Source organism: Bombina bombina, chromosome 3, assembly GCF_027579735.1.
Source record: "Bombina bombina isolate aBomBom1 chromosome 3, aBomBom1.pri, whole genome shotgun sequence".
NCBI lineage: Eukaryota > Metazoa > Chordata > Amphibia > Anura > Bombinatoridae > Bombina > Bombina bombina.
Genome location: NC_069501.1, coordinates 634,830,543 through 634,844,620, shown reverse-complemented (window position 1 = coordinate 634,844,620; position 14,078 = coordinate 634,830,543). Strand labels below are relative to the sequence as shown.

Below are 14,078 nucleotides of genomic sequence, written 5' to 3'. Positions count from 1 at the left end.
TGAGTCGGGATGGTTTTGCAGAAAGACTCTCCCTGCATCTCCAGGACTCTAACTTTCATCCATGCTCTCACTGAGAGGCTGACAGGATTACTTAAAACTCCAGTTCCATTTTGAAGAGTACTACCCTCCATAAGAGGCTATATAAAAATCTTCCGACACTTCTCTGCCAACCTCCTGTGACGAAAGGTATTTAAAGCCTTTGGCTGGGGTGTCTTTGCCTCCTCCTGGTGGCCAGGTCCTGAATTCCCAAAAGTAATAAATGCAGTTGTGGACTCTTCTAGTTTAAGAAGAAAACAGTGCTTTTTCTTTCGTTTTTAGTTAAACCACAATGTATTTTAAATTTAGAAGTTATGAACTATTAAAAAAAAAAAAAATTAAAAACATTCATATTGGTAAGATGAAGTCATAATACTTACTCTGTAATAGAGGCTACACTTTCCTTCCCTGAAAATCCGTGTGTGTCATCTCTTAATTTATCATTTGGAAGTTGAGGTGGGAGAAAGTCAGATTCCTTTTTCTTTGGAACCCTGTAAAACTTCCATGTTTTATCACCTTCATCCTCCTCCAAATTCACAGCTGTGCCAACAAACATAGTTGTCTCTAAAACATCAGGGTACCCCTGAGCAAAGGGTTGTGATATGCTTTCTATCCTCTCATCTATTGCTTTTGCAGGAATTAATGGGTCCGGTGTTGACATTTGATAGAAATGATGACTCTGAGGAGTCAAAGGGTTTTTCATAGTTTCACCACTTTCATCCATGACTTCACAGGGGTGAGGACTAAGAGGAGGTGGAGGAGGAGAGCTTGCCATTTCATTACTATGCATTTGGGGAGTTTTTGCTACATCGGTGGGTCGCATATTTGAGAAACGGCCTCTGCGGTCCTCAGATCTAATATTGAGTCTCTGGCTACAAGTATCTGTCTCCATACTGATATCTTCAATAAGAGATGCACGGTGATGAAAAGGTGTCAAAGGGCGCTTCTGTGGCTTTTCACTTTTCTCCTGCTTTTCATTAGTCTTGTGCTTCTGAGCTGCCTGCTGCAGGGGACCTACAGGCATCACTTGTCCAGGTTGACATGAATTTCTCAGTTTAAGAATTTTGTGCCTGAAGAAACACATACACAAAATAGATTGCATGTTAACACTATAAGCAGCCAAACGTAATGTTAATAAATGAAGAATCACATATATACTTAATGTTAACTGAAGCACAACACAAATAATATGTTTGTTGTAAACTACCTTCCAAAATGTTAGGGCATAAATAATTTTAAAGAATATAAGTCACTTTGTAAATGGGGTTAAAAAGTCCCTGCATCCATGTTTGCTTATAAAGTTTCTGCTATAATAAATAAAAGCTGAACTAAGGTCCCACAACGAAACTAATAACTATGTATGTACTTTGTAGCAGACTTTATATAAGATCTGTGACCTGTACCAGGTGAGATCACAAGGTGCTAATCCCAAAGATAGCTATAGACTAAGTAATGTGTTTTATGGGAAAACTTTCTAAAAAAACACATTATGTACACTAAGGACACTTAAAGAGAAAGAACACTTAAAAGCAACATAAAAGTGTGATATATATATATATATACATACATACACTTACCTGATAAATTATTTTCTTTCCTGGCATGGAGAGTCCACAAATCCTTTCTAATTACTAGTAGGAATTAAACTCCTGGCCACCAGAAGGCAAAGAACACCCCAGCAAAGCTGTTAAAGGGACATAAAACCCAAAATGTTTCTTTCGGGATTCAGATAGAGAATACAATTTTAAACAACTTTCCAATTTACTTCTATTATTTAATTTGCTTCCTTCTCTTGTTATGCTTTGCTGAAAGGTTTATCTAGGCAAGCTCAGGAGAGATTGGTGGCTGCATATATATACCAATTGTCAATTGGCTCACCCGTGTGTTCAGTTAGTAACTAGAAGTGCGTTGCTGCTCCTTCAATAAATGATACCAAGAGAATGAAACAAATTAGATAATAGAAGTAAATTAGAAAGTTGTTTAAAATTGTATTCTCTATCTGAATCGTGAAAGAAAATTTTCGGGTTTCATGTTCCTTTAACTATCACTCCAACTTCCCATAAACGCACAGTCATTCAGCCGAAGGAATATGGAAAGAGAAGATGACACAAAGGGTATAGAGGTGCCCGAGGTTTAAAAAATGACAAAAGACGTCTTTAAAGTAAATTAAGGGCGGATCATGAACTCTCCTTGCCAGGAAAAAAAATAAATTTATCAGGTAAGCATAAATTTTGTTTTCTTTCCAATGGCATGAAGAGTCCACGAATCCATTCTAATTACTAGTGGGAACAAATACTCCAGCTAAATAACACAGAATGGAAGAGAGGGAGGACAAGACAGGCGGACCTAAACAGAAGGCACCACCGCTTGAACTTTCCGACCAAAAGAAGCCTCAGCCGAGGCAAAAACATAAAATTAGGAAAAAGAATGAGAGGACCAAGTGGCCGTCTTGCAGATCTGTTCCAGAGAAGCCTTAATTTTAAGGCACAAGAAGAGACAGCCCTAGAGAAGAGAGGCAAGGGGGAATCACACTGCAAAGCCGAAGCTCTGAGACACTAATAGCAGAAGGAATAGCGACAAGATAATACTTTAATAGCAACAGAGTGCATAGGTTTAAACGGAGCCTACTGAAAAATCGTAAGATGATTAAAGCTCCATGGAGGAGCAACAGGTTTAAACACAGGCCTGATTTTGACCAAAGCCTTAACAAAGGATAGAATATCTGGCAAGTCTTCCAGACGTCTATGTAAAAGAATTGAAAGGGCAGAGAACTGATCCTTCAGAGTACTGACTGACAAGCCCTTCTCCAGCCCTCCTGAAGAAAGGACAGAATGGGAGAAACCCCCAGCTGACTCCAAGAGAAACACCTAGATTCACACCAAAAAAGGTATTTACACCACACCTTATGGTAAATCTTGCAAGTTACCGGCTGACGAGCCTGAAGCATGGATCAATAACCTTTTCTGAAAGACCTTGTCTAGACAAGACTAGGCAATCAATCTCCAAGCAGTCAGCTTCAGAGAATCTAGGCTTGGAACCGCTAGAGCATCGACCAGAACTGCTTGCGGATCCCTTGATCTGTATTTTGGAAGTTCTCAGGTCCAACTTCTGATAGTTATCATTGAAAATACTTCCGGGTGAAGGGCCCACTCCCCTGGATGACAAGTCTGCCTACTCGGATAATCTGCTTCACAGTTGTCCATCCCACTGAAGAACACTAGTCCCCCACCTTCATAGCTGAGGACCTTTGTATACCTCCCTGGTGGTTGATATATACCACCGAAGAGAAATTATCAGATTGAAATCTGATAAACAGGATCCAACACCATTCTCAGAAGAGAGATGTAAGAGCTAAATAAAAAATATTTTAAATAGGACAATATGCAACAGTCCTAGGTATATGCAATCCTATTTGAAATAGATAAGAAGAAAACACCTTAGAGTCCCAAAAGAAAAATAATAATAATAATATATATCTCATTAATGAAATCCCTTCAATATGAAAGATTATTAAAAAAAAAATTGATATAAAATCTACAATAGAATGATGAGAAACCAGGTGCTTCACCTGGGCACAAACTCATACAAAAGGAAGTCTTAAAAATAAACCTATTAAAGTCATTAGAAAAGATAAAAAGGAAATTTATGCTTACCTGATAAATGTATTTCTTCTACGATATAACGAGTCCACGGATTTCATCCTTACTTGTGGGATATTAACCTCCTGCTAACAGGAAGTGGCAAAGAGCACCACAGCAGAGCTGTATATATAGCTCCTCCCTTCCCTCCACCTCCAGTCATTCGACCGAAGTTAGGAAGAGAAAAGAAAGCTAAAGGTGCAGACGTTACTGAAGTTTAACAAAAATATAATATATACCTGTCTTAAAAATGACAGGGTGGGTCATGGACTCGTCATATCGTAGAATAAATTAATTTATCAGGTAAGCATAAATTTCCTTTTCTTCTACAAGATATGACGAGACCACGGATTTCATCCTTACTTGTGGGATACAATACCAAAGCTACAGGACACGGATGAAAGGGACAAGACAAGGACCTAAACGGAAGGCACCACTGGCTTGAAGAACCTTTCTCCCAAAACCAGCCTCAGAAGAAGCAAAAGTATCAAATTCGTAAAATTTGGAAAAAGTGTGAAGAGACGACCAAGTTGCAGACACAGCCCTAGTAGAATAAGCCGTAATTCTTTCAGGAGGCTGCTGTCCAGCAGCCTCATATGCCAGACGGATAATACTCTTCAGCCAAAAAGAAAGAGGTAGCCGTAGCTTTCTGACCCCTACGTTTCCCAGAAAAAACAATGAATAATGAAGATTGACGGAAATCCTTAGTCGCCTGCAAGTAAAACATCAGGGCACGGACCACATCCAAGTTATGCAACATACGCTCCTTCTTAGAAGAAGGGTTAGGACATAATGTAGGAACAACAATTTCCTGATTAGGAAGGAAACCAGGTTTGGTACGTAAAACCACCTTATCAGAATGGAAGATAAGATAATGCGAATCACATTGTAACGCTGAAAGCTCCGAAACTCTCCGAAGCAACCAAACACAAAACTTTCCAAGATAACAATTTAATATCTATGGAATGCATGGGTTCAAACGGAACACCTTGAAGAACATTAAGAACTAAATTCAAACTCCAGGGTGGAGCAATTGGCCTAAACACAGGCTTAATTCTGGTTAGAACCTGATAAAAAGACTGAACGTCTGGAACATCTGCCAAACGTTTGTGTAGCAAAATTGACAAAGCAGAGATTTGTTCCTTTAAGGAACTCGCTGATAACCCTTTCTCCAATCCTTCTTGGAGAAAAGACAGAATCCTGGGAATCCTAACTCTACTCCATGAGTAGCCTTTGGATTCACACCAAAAAAGATATTTACGCCATATCTTATGATAGATCTTTCTAGTGACAGGCTTACATGCCTGAATCAAAGTATCAATGACCGAATCAGAGAACCCCCGCTTAAATAAAATCAAGCGTTCAATTTCCAAGCAGACAGTTGCAAAGAAACTAGATTTGGGTGTTGGAAGGGTCCCTGAATGAGAAGGTCCTGCCTCAATGGAAGTTTCCACAGCGGCAGAGAGGACATGTCCACTAGATCGGCATACCAAGTCCAGCAAGGCCACGCAGGCGCGATTAGAATTACTGAAGCCCTCTCCTGTTTGATCCGAGCAATCACCCGGGGCAGGAGAGCAAACGGTGGAAACACATAAGCTAGGTTGAACGACCAAGGCACTGCCAAGGCATCTATCAGTTCGGCCTGAGGATCCCTTGACCTGGATCCGTATCTTGGAAGCTTGGCATTCTGACGAGATGCCATCAGATCCAACTCCGGTCTGCCCCATCTGAGGATCAGAGTGGCAAAGACCTCCAGATGGAGTTCCCACTCCCCCGGATGAAACATCTATCTGCTTAAAAAGTCAGCTTCCCAGTTGTCCACTCCTGGGATGTAGATTGCTGTCAGATAACAGGAGTGGGCCTCCGCCCACCGAATTATCTTGGATACTTCTGTCATCGCTAAGGAACTCCTTGTTCCTCCCTGATGACTGAAGTAAGCCACAGTCGTGATGTTGTCCGACAAAGCGAATGAATTTGGCTGAAGCCAACTGAGGTCACGCCAGAAGCGCATTGAAAATTGCTATCAATTCCAGAATATTGATTAGAAGAATTGACTCCGACTGAGTTCACACATCCTGAGCCTTCAGGGAATTCCAGACTGCACCCCAACCTAGAAGGCTGGCGTCCGTCGTCACCATCACCCATGAGGATCTGCGGAAGCACGTCCCTTGGGACGGATTATCCTGAGACAACCACCAAAGAAGAGTCTCTTGTCTCTTGATCCAGATCTATCTGAGGAGACAAATTTGCATAATCTCCATTCCACTGTCTGAGCGTACTCAGCTGTAATGGTCTGAGATGAAAAAGCGCAAACGGAATGATGTCCATTGCCGCCACCATCAATCCAATTACCTCCATGCACTGGGCCACTGATGGCCGAGGATTGGACTGAAGGGCTCGGCATGTATTCAGAATCTTTAACTTTCTGACCTCTGTCAAGAAAATTTTCATGGATATGGAATCTATTAGAGTTCCCATGAAGGGAACCTTGGTCTGTGGAATTAATGAACTCTTTTCTAGATTCACCTTCCCCCCGTGAGTCCTCAGAAAGGACAGAACCATGTCTGCATGAGACTTTGTCAGATGGTAAGACGCCTGGATCAGAATATCGTCCAGATAAAACGCTCGGCCTGAGAACCGCCAGAAGGGACCCTAAAACCTTCGTGAAGATCCTGGGTGCTGTGGCCAACCCGAAGGGAAGAGCCACAAACTGAAAATTTTTGTCCAGGAAGGCAAACCTTAGGAACTGATGATGATCCTTGTGGATAGGAATATGAAGGTATGCATCCTTCAAGTCCACGGTAGTCATATATTGACCCTCCTGTATCAATGGTAGAATTGTTCGAATAGTCTCCATTTTGAAGGATGGGACTGAGAAACTTGTTTAGACTCTTTAGATCTAAAATGGGTCGCAACATGCCCTCTTTCTTGGGGACTACGAAAAGATTTGAGTAAAACCCCTGTCCCTGTTCCCGTCTTGGAACGGGATGAATTACTCCCATAGTAGAGAGGTCTTTTACACAACGTAAGAACGCCTCTCTTTTTGTCTGGTCGGATCTCCAGACGGATTTGGCCTGAGCAAAATTCCCTTCCTGCTTGGCGGAGGAGGAAGAGGAAATAGAGGGGACTCTTTTAAAGTTCCGAAAGGAACAAAAATTATTTTGTTTACCCCTCAGTTTAGCAGTTCTATGCTGAGGTAGGAGATGACCCTTACCTCCCGTAATGTCAGAAATTATCTCTTTCAAGTAAGGCCCGAATAGGGTTTTACCCTTGAAAGGAATAGCCAAAAGCTTTGACTTAGATGACACATCAGCAGACCAAGATTTTAACCATAACGCTCTACGCGCTAAAATAGCAAATCCTGCATTCCTAGCCTCCAATTTGGCAATCTGAAAGGCGGCATCTGTAATAAAAGAATTAGCCAGCTTAATAGCCTTAATTCTATCTAAAATATCCTCTAAAGGAGTCTCAGTCTTAAGGGACTCTTCTAAGGCCTCAAACCAGAAGGCTGTCGCAGTGGTAACTGGTGTAATGCAGGCCGTTAGTTGTAAGAGGAAACCCTGATGAATAAACAATTTCTAAAGAAGACCCTCCAATTTCTTATCCATAGGGTCTTTGAAAGCACAGCTGTCCTCAATAGGAATAGTTGTACGCTTAGCCAGGGTAGATATAGCTCCTTCCACCTTAGGGACTGTTTGCCAAGAGTCCCGAACAGTGTCAGATATGGGATACATCTTCTTGTAATTAGGAGAGGCTGAAAACGGGATACCCGGTCTGTCCCATTCCCTCTTAATAATCTCCGAGATTCTCTTAGGAACCGGAAGAACATCAGTGTAAGCAGGTACCTCTAAGTATTTGTCCATCTTACACAATTTCTCTGGTGGTACCACAATATGGTCACAGTCATCCAGAGTCGCTAAAACCTCCCTAAGTAACAGACTGAGTCCGTCTGAGGTAACGCACTTCCCGAATCGGAAAGTTCCCCCTCAGACAGAAGTTCCCTGACCCCCCAATTTAGATCCCTGTGAGGGTACATCGGAAATAGCTAACAAAGCATCAGAGGACTCAGCATTCACATTGACCTCTGTCCTACTGCGTTTGCCCTGTAACACTGGCAACTTAGATAATACCTCTGTATGGGTAGTTGACATAACTGCAGCCATATCCTGCAGAGTAAATGAATTAGACCAGGTTGAAGAACCAGGCGTAGCTTGGGTGGGCGTTAAAGGTTGTGACGCTTGGGGAGAAGTTAGCGGTATACCCTGATTCTCCTCAGACTGAGAATCATCCTTAGACACATTTTCTTTAAATAAAATTTTTACTTTACATTATAAGGCCCTCTCAGTACACAAGGGACAAAAAAAACAGAGGGGGTTCCACAGTGACATCTAAACACAGAGCAAGGAGTTTCCTCCTCAGTGTCAGACATGTTAAACAGACTAGCAATATTAATAATAGTCGTACTTTGCTTAAAATATTGAGCTCTGAATTCAAATTGTATGCGAAAAAGTTAATGCCAAAAAAAAAAAAAAATATTGTACTGCGCCTTTAAGGTTTAAAAGCACAACAATTTTTCTGAAATCTGCAAAAATGTGTTTGGAACAAAAAAAAAATATTTTAAAGTGCCCAAAAAACTCTCTTAGTATTGCATCCACTTGCTTATGTAAGAAGACAATATATAACTATTAAAAAGGAATTTATTTATTATCTAAATTTGGCACCTGCACCACGCCACAGCTCTGCTGTGGCGCCTACCTGCCCCCGGAATGCACATGCTGTAGCATGATAAGCTTAAAAACCCCTTCGATAAGTTGTAGACCACTTAGGCCCCACCAGAGCCCCAGCCTCTGCTTGCTATGCGATCTGGATGATACTGCGCGTCTGAGCGTGCGAAAATAGGCCCCGCCCACCGTGGGCATTACTGTAATCCTGACTAAGACCCGCATGGGTCGCAAGTAAAAACAACATGACGACTGTAAGAAAAAACATAAGCCATGTGCCCTCTTGTATATGCAGCCAACATTGTAACACTGCACTCCTTCAGGCCAGCAAAAAAGTTAACAGCCCTTAAGCAAACCGCAACTCCCAGCGTCCATCCCAACATAAGCCTCAAAGGTATATTTACATACTTTGGCAAATAAAATAAAGGGATTTCAGGTACACCATTTCCTTTCATATAGTGCATACTGCCTACCCTTCCCCACATTTGGAACAATGTCAGCCTGTTCTGATGCATCAAGTCTCCCCAGAAACAAAAGACTGAACATACCTCAATGCTGCTTGTAGCAAGACACGGTTCTCCACACTGAAGATTTTCTCACACTACCTTCAGCTGTGCTGTGGGAACCATCATGGATCTTAGATCATTTTCGCCAAGATCATCAACATCAGGGCAGAAAATAAGATGTCTCCACTCCTCTTGGGAAGCAATAGACTGACGATTTCCCCCTGAGAAAAATAGTACTCACTGGCACCATTTTAAAATAAAAAACTTCTTGATTGAAGAATCTAAACTAACAACTCACTTTACCTCTTCCAATTACTAACACAGGCAAAGAGAATGACTGGAGGTGGAGGGAAGGGAGGAGCTATATATACAGCTCTGTTGTGGTGCTCTTTGCCACTTCCTGTTAGCAGGAGGTTAATATCCCACAAGTGAGGATGAAATCCGTGGACTCGTCATATATTGTAGAAGAAAGCAGGTGTCACATGGGACAATGTATTTCACAGAATTAAATAAATAGGAGCTATACCAGTCAGAGCTGGAAATCTCCCCACTATGACGGAAAATTGTAAAACTCCCCTACACAAAACATCTAAGTGTCCTGAAAAGATGAAAACCCTAAAAAAGGTAAATTATTCAACTGAATATAATCCCTTAAATAAGGGATATGAAACGTTTGAAAATGTTTTAATTGTGCTTTATACAAAAAAATCATAACCACCATAAAAAGGGTGGGTCTCATGGACTCTTGCCAATATGAAATAAATTAATTTATCAGGTAAGGTCTTACATAAATTATGTTTTCTTTCATGTAATTGGCAAGAGTCCATGAGCTAGTGACGTATGGGATATCAATACCCAAGATGTGGCACTCCACGCAAGAGTTACTAGAGAGGGAGGGATAAAAATAAAGACAGCCAATTCCGCTGAAAAAATCCCTATAATGCAAAGTTCTCTCAATACATGAGGAACAGAAAGGGCTTGGTGGTTCCACGTTAGCATTAAAACATAAACATGTAACATCCTGCAGGGCCTCTTGGTCCATCTTTATTCACAAATAAACAGAACAAATAAATTGATATTTTATTTAGAAAAAACCACACACAAAAAAACATTACTGTTCCTTTAAATTTTAAAACAAAACTGCTTTATTTTTCTGCAGGAAAAAAATAATGTATCACAAAAACACTACAGACAACCTCTACACCTCAGCTTTAGCTTTGCTGAGGTGCTTATCTGCCTGACTGACAACGGAGTGAATATTCAGTTAGATAATCCGGACTCAACTTTTATTTCTCTGTAAATAGTTGTCAAGTAACCGCAACACTGCTAATAATCTGTAACAAAGCTATCCTCTGCTCCGGAACACAGGAAGTGCAGGGAAAACGCGTGCAACAGAAAATTGCTGCCTCAGCTAACCCCGCCCATCATGGGTGTAACAATAACAGAATTTATGCTTACCTGATAAATTACTTTCTCCAACGGTGTGTCCGGTCCACGGCGTCATCCTTACTTGTGGGATATTCTCTTCCCCAACAGGAAATGGCAAAGAGCCCAGCAAACCTGGTCACATGATCCCTCCTAGGCTCCGCCTACCCCAGTCATTCGACCGACGTACAGGAGGAAATATGCATAGGAGAAACCATATGATACCGTGGTGACTGTAGTTAGAGAAAATAATTCATCAGACCTGATTAAAAAAACCAGGGCGGGCCGTGGACCGGACACACCGTTGGATAAAGTAATTTATCAGGTAAGCATAAATTCTGTTTTCTCCAACATAGGTGTGTCCGGTCCACGGCGTCATCCTTACTTGTGGGAACCAATACCAAAGCTTTAGGACACGGATGAAGGGAGGGAGCAAATCAGGTCACCTAAATGGAAGGCACCACGGCTTGCAAAACCTTTCTCCCAAAAATAGCCTCTGAAGAAGCAAAAGTATCAAATTTGTAAAATTTGGCAAAAGTGTGCAGTGAAGACCAAGTCGCTGCCTTACATATCTGGTCAACAGAAGCCTCGTTCTTGAAGGCCCATGTGGAAGCCACAGCCCTAGTGGAATGAGCTGTGATTCTTTCAGGAGGCTGCCGTCCGGCAGTCTCATAAGCCAATCGGATAATGCTTTTAAGCCAAAAAGAAAGAGAGGTAGAAGTTGCTTTTTGACCTCTCCTTTTACCAGAATAAACAACAAACAAAGAAGATGTTTGTCTGAAATCTTTAGTAGCCTCTAAATAGAATTTTAGAGCACGGACTACGTCCAAATTGTGTAACAAGCGTTCCTTCTTTGAAACTGGATTCGGACACAGAGAAGGTACAACAATCTCCTGGTTAATATTTTTGTTGGAAACAACTTTCGGAAGAAAACCAGGCTTAGTACGCAAAACCACCTTATCTGCATGGAACACCAGATAGGGCGGAGAACACTGCAGAGCAGATAACTCAGAAACTCTTCTAGCAGAAGAAATAGCAACCAAAAACAAAACTTTCCAAGATAATAACTTAATATCTACGGAATGTAAGGGTTCAAACGGAACCCCTTGAAGAACTGAAAGAACTAGATTAAGACTCCAGGGAGGAGTCAAAGGTCTGTAAACAGGCTTGATTCTAACCAGAGCCTGAACAAACGCTTGAACGTCTGGCACAGCTGCCAGCCTTTTGTGAAGTAAAACAGATAAAGCAGAGATCTATCCCTTCAGAGAACTTGCAGATAATCCTTTCTCCAAACCTTCTTGTAGAAAGGATAGAATCTTAGGAATTTTTATCTTGTTCCATGGGAATCCTTTAGATTCACACCAACAGATATATTTTTTCCATATTTTATGGTAAATTTTTCTAGTTACAGGCTTTCTAGCCTGAATAAGAGTATCTATTACAGAATCTGAAAACCCACGCTTTGATAAAATCAAGCGTTCAATCTCCAAGCAGTCAGTTGGAGGGAAACCAGATTCGGATGGACCTTGAACAAGAAGGTCCTGTCTCAAAGGTAGCTTCCATGGTGGAGCCGATGACATATTCACCAGGTCTGCATACCAAGTCCTGCGTGGCCACGCAGGAGCTATCAAGATCACCGAAGCCCTCTCCTGATTGATCCTGGCTACCAGCCTGGGAATGAGAGGAAACGGTGGGAATACATAAGCTAGGTTGAAGGTCCAAGGTGCTACTAGTGCATCCACTAGAGTCGCCTTGGGATCCCTGGATCTGGACCCGTAACAAGGAACCTTGAAGTTCTGACGAGAGGCCATCAGATCCATGTCTGGAATGCCCCATAATTGAGTTATTTGGGCAAAGATTTCCGGATGGAGTTCCCACTCCCCCGGATGGAAAGTCTGACGACTCAGAAAATCTGCTTCCCAATTTTCCACTCCTGGGATGTGGATTGCAGACAAGTGGCAGGAGTGATCCTCCGCCCATTGAATTATCTTGGTCACTTCCTCCATCGCCAGGGAACTCCTTGTTCCCCCCTGATGGTTGATATATGCAACAGTCGTCATGTTGTCTGATTGAAACCTTATGAATTTGGCCTTTGCTAGATGAGGCCAAGCTTTGAGAGCATTGAATATCGCTCTCAGTTCCAGAAAGTTTATCGGGAGAAGAGATTCTTCCCGAGACCATAGACCCTGAGCTTTCAGGGGTTCCCAGACCGCGCCCCAGCCCACCAGACTGGCGTCGGTCGTGACAATGACCCACTCTGGTCTGCGGAAGCTCATTCCCTGTGACAGGTTGTCCAGGATCAGCCACCAACGGAGTGAATCTCTGGTCCATTGATCTACTTGAATCGTCGGAGACAAGTCTGTATAATCCCCATTCCACTGTCTGAGCATGCACAGTTGTAATGGTCTTAGATGAATTCGCGCAAAAGGAACTATGTCCATTGCTGCAACCATCAATCCTATTACTTCCATGCACTGCGCTATGGAAGGATGAAGAACAGAATGAAGTACTTGACAAGAGCTTAGAAGTTTTGATTTTCTGACCTCTGTCAGAAAAATCCTCATTTCTAAGGAATCTATTATTGTTCCCAAGAAGGGAACTCTTGTTGACGGGGACAGAGAACTTTTTTCTATGTTCACTTTCCATCCGTGAGATCTGAGAAAGGCTAGAACGATGTCCATATGAGCCTTTGCTTTTGACAGAGACGACGTTTGAATCAGGATGTCGTTCAAGTAAGGTACTACTGCAATGCCCCTTGGTCTTAGAACCGCTAGAAGGGACCCTAGTACCTTTGTGAAAATTCTCGGAGCAGTGGCTAATCCGAATGGAAGTGCCACAAACTGGTAATGCTTGTCCAGAAAAGCGAACCTTAGGAACTGATGATGTTCCTTGTGGATAGGAATATGTAGGTACGCATCCTTTAAATCCACCGTGGTCATAAATTGACCTTCCTGGATGGTAGGAAGGATCGTTCGAATGGTTTCCATTTTGAACGATGGAACCCTGAGAAATTTGTTTAGGATCTTGAGATCTAAAATTGGTCTGAATGTTCCCTCTTTTTTGGGAACTATGAACAGGTTGGAGTAAAACCCCATCCCTTGTTCTCCTATTGGAACTGGATGAATTACTCCCATCTTTAACAGGTCTTCTACACAATGTAAGAATGCCTGTCTTTTTATTTGGTTTGAAGATAATTGAGACCTGTGGAACCTTCCCCTTGGGGGTAGTTCCTTGAATTCCAGGAGATAACCCTGAGAAACTATTTCTAGTGCCCAAGGATCCTGAACATCTCTTGCCCAAGCCTGAGCAAAGAGAGAAAGTCTGCCCCCCACCAGATCCGGTCCCGGATCGGGGGCCATCCCTTCATGCTGTTTTGGTAGCAGTGGCAGGCTTCTTGGCCTGCTTACCCTTGTTCCAGCCTTGCATCGGTCTCCAGGCTGGTTTGGGTTGAGAAGTATTACCCTCTTGCTTAGAGGATGTAGAATTAGAGGCTGGTCCGTTTCTGCGAAAGGGACGAAAATTAGGCTTATTTTTAGCCTTAAAGGACCTATCCTGAGGAAGGGCGTGGCCCTTTCCCCCAGTGATGTCTGAAATAATCTCTTTCAAATCAGGACCAAACAGTGTTTTACCCTTGAAAGGGATGTTAAGCAATTTTGTCTTGGAAGACACATCCGCTGACCAAGACTTTAGCCAAAGCGCTCTGCGCGCCACGATAGCAAACCCTGAATTTTTCGCCGCTAATCTAGCTAATT

General features: G+C 42.3%; 1 protein-coding gene across 1 annotated transcript in view; it reads right to left on the bottom strand.

The window, feature by feature from the left end:
• Positions 1 to 14,078, bottom strand: part of MED13 (mediator complex subunit 13) — a 1,182,528-nt gene that overhangs the window by 925,537 nt on the left and 242,913 nt on the right. Inside the window, exon 9 of the mRNA XM_053707341.1 lies at positions 417 to 1,106. Within this exon, the coding sequence (XP_053563316.1) occupies positions 417 to 1,106 (690 nt within the window). The remainder of the gene's footprint in view (positions 1 to 416; positions 1,107 to 14,078) is intronic.